This window comes from Octodon degus, unplaced genomic scaffold, assembly GCF_000260255.1.
Source record: "Octodon degus isolate 3935 unplaced genomic scaffold, OctDeg1.0 scaffold00184, whole genome shotgun sequence".
Classification (NCBI taxonomy): Eukaryota; Metazoa; Chordata; class Mammalia; order Rodentia; family Octodontidae; genus Octodon; species Octodon degus.
Genome location: NW_004524760.1, coordinates 162,442 through 165,296, shown reverse-complemented (window position 1 = coordinate 165,296; position 2,855 = coordinate 162,442). Strand labels below are relative to the sequence as shown.

The window sequence follows — 2,855 nt, the reverse complement described above, 5'->3', positions numbered from 1 at the left end:
CTCTAGTTCCTGGATAATGACTTCCTTATTTGCTATCTCTTCTCCTCTAGAAGGCAAACAGAAAATACAAGCTAAGAAGCGAGGCTAGAAATGCTATATACATAACAATTGCATGTGCTGACCCAGTGCTCAGGTGAAAGAAATGAATTTACATGAGTGGTGTGTTCTGAGCCTCAGTACAAGGTTATTTGAAAATGTCTCCTACATAGAGGCTAGGCATTGTTTTATGCCTGTAATACCAGTATTTGAGAGGTTGAGGCAGGAGGATCACTGTGAGCTCCAGGCTAGCCTACAGCCCATCTGAACTACAAAGTGAGATTGATCCTGTCAGGGGGTGGGGGTGGGGGAGGAATAAAAGAAAAGAAAAAAAAAAATGTCTCTAAGTTAACCCAACCGAACCTGAAATTTCCACAATGCAAGTTAGTTCCTTTAGGTCACTTGCACTCAAGGGTGTGGGATCTATGGGAGTCTTCAAGAGCCTTTCCAGGCTTCAAGACAAACAATTTCTATAGTGCTTTTTAAAACTGTATTTTTAATACAGGGTCTCACTACACAGATTGGACTTGTAGTGATCCTCCTGTTTTCCACCTCCCAAGCGCTGGGATTATAGGCGTGCCCCACCCCACCCAGTCTCAATCATCCCAATCGTCTCAATCTCCCTCTGCCTGGTGGGTAGGGCATGCCTGGGATCAAACCCCAGTCTCTGCATCTGCCAAACAGAAGCTTTAGTCTGCTGAGCTATCTGGCCAGCCCTATTTTTGTGATACTTCTAATATGTTATTTGCCTTTACACTTTCACAATTTGTAACATTTAATGCAAAAGCAATGGTGGGCAAAACTGCTTGTGCCTAAGCACAGATCTAGCCAGTCGCACTAAATTGTACTTGCTCATAGTAATCATTACTGCTACAGAGGCAAACAAAATCTAAGGGCTGGCCAAATAAAGAGTAATAATAAAGGTCAGAGGATTAAAGTGCCTGCAAGCAGGCACAGAAGCCAGGGGTTCAATCCCCGGGCCTGCCATGCAGGCCACGCCCTGGGGGGTACATTGAGATGGCAATTGAGACTGGGTGTGGTGGCATGTGCCAGTAATGCCAGGTCTTGGGAGATGTAAACAGGCAGATCACTAGGAGTAGTGAGACCCTGATGTAGTAGGGAGACCCTGAACACCCTTAGGTCCTTCCCTAAAATAAAAACCAGAAAACAAAACAAAACAAATCTAGTTTCATGTAATGTCCTAGAGGAAGCCATGAAATAAATTATATAAAGTGGGCACAGTGTTGAATGTCTGTAATCCCAACTGAGACAGGAAAATTGCCTGGATGACAAAAAAAGACGTCTTTCACAAAACACAACACAACGAAACAGGTTTTTTTTTTTTTATGGAACTGGAGATTGAACTCAGGCTCTTGTGCTTGCCAGAGAAGCACTTATTCCCCTGAGCCATCTCCCTGGCCCTATACAATGAAACAAAACCCTAACTTGCCAGGTGAGGAGGCTGAGGCAAGAGGATTGCAAATTTGAGTCCAGCCTATGCAATTTAGCCATTTAGGAGACCCTATGTCAAAACAAAAAATAAAAAAGGCTGGGGATATAGCAATACAAAAGCTCATATTCAATCCCTAATACTAAAACAAAAGGAAAAAGGAAAAACTATATTTCTTAGTAAGCCTATGGGAGGATCACAAATTCAACTCCAGCTTCGACAAGGGATGGGGATGTAGCTCAGTGCAAAGGTTCTGGGTTCAATCTCCATCCTGTAAAACAAACCAAATAAACTAAATCTCAAATCTTTGTTGTTGTTTTTGCAGTGTTTGGGATGAAATCAAGAGGCTCATGCCTGCTAGGTAAGCACTCTTATTACAGAGCTACACCCCTAGCCCTAAAACCTCAACTCTTGACTAAACATATTTCCCCCCCACCTTTTTTTTTTTTTGTCTTTTTGAGACAAGGTCTCACTATGCAGTTCAGGCTGGTCTTGAACTCACTTATGTAGCCTAGGTTGGCACTGAACTCATTTATATAGCCTAGGCTGGTCTGGAACTCACAAACTCACAACAATCCTCATACTTCAGCCTCCCAAGTGCTAAGATTATCATGTGCCACCATGCCCAGTTATTTTTCCTTATCTAAGGAGCCTTAAAAAATAAAAGAAAACTGGTACCTTTATGGTAAAACTGGTATCTCCTGAGTGTTGGAATTACAGGTGTGTACCACCACACAGGGCTCTGGTGATTTGTTTGTTCATTTGTTTTTTTAAGACAAAAATGAATTTTTTTCCTTTTAGCTTTTTGAAATATACAATACTTAACTGTATCTTGTAAAATACGTTATGTGATAAACAGGAAGTACTACTGCCAGTGATGGCATGATGGTTCTGTTGAAGAGAAGCACTTTGCGTGACTGTTTAAGTTGTAAAGTAAACAAGCTGCTTTTTTTCATAGAATATTTTACTTGAATGATCAACTGACAAACTAGTTGTTATTCAGATTTGGGAGTTGACAGATATTTTTCCAAAAAAAGAATAGACTGAACACATTAAGCAAAACAGGTGATAGAATTTGTCAAAAAGACCAAAAAAAAAAGAATTTTGGGCTTTTAAGAGGAAAAAAGGGCTGGGTGTAATGGGTCAACTCACATTTTAGATTATAAATGTAAATCTTGTGCTTTCTATTGTAAATGTATACTCACCACTGATCTAAGTTGTTTAGTAAATAGTGGCTGTTACTTGCTGTTTGCTAGATAAAATTCCTACCTAACCAATCCCTGTAAACAAAGTTAGATTACAGAGATGACTTCAAAAGGAAACCTTGGGCTATGCAAGATTGCCTGCAGGTACTTACTCAGGTGCAAGA

At 40.5% G+C, this 2,855-nt stretch overlaps 1 protein-coding gene across 2 annotated transcripts in view; it reads right to left on the bottom strand.

The window, feature by feature from the left end:
- Positions 1-2,855, bottom strand: part of Gpha2 (glycoprotein hormone alpha 2) — a 54,313-nt gene that overhangs the window by 37,988 nt on the left and 13,470 nt on the right. For both annotated transcript variants that reach the window (XM_023703925.1, XM_012517487.2), the window contains exon 2: positions 3-46. In XM_023703925.1, the coding sequence (XP_023559693.1) occupies positions 3-46 (44 nt within the window). The remainder of the gene's footprint in view (positions 1-2; positions 47-2,855) is intronic.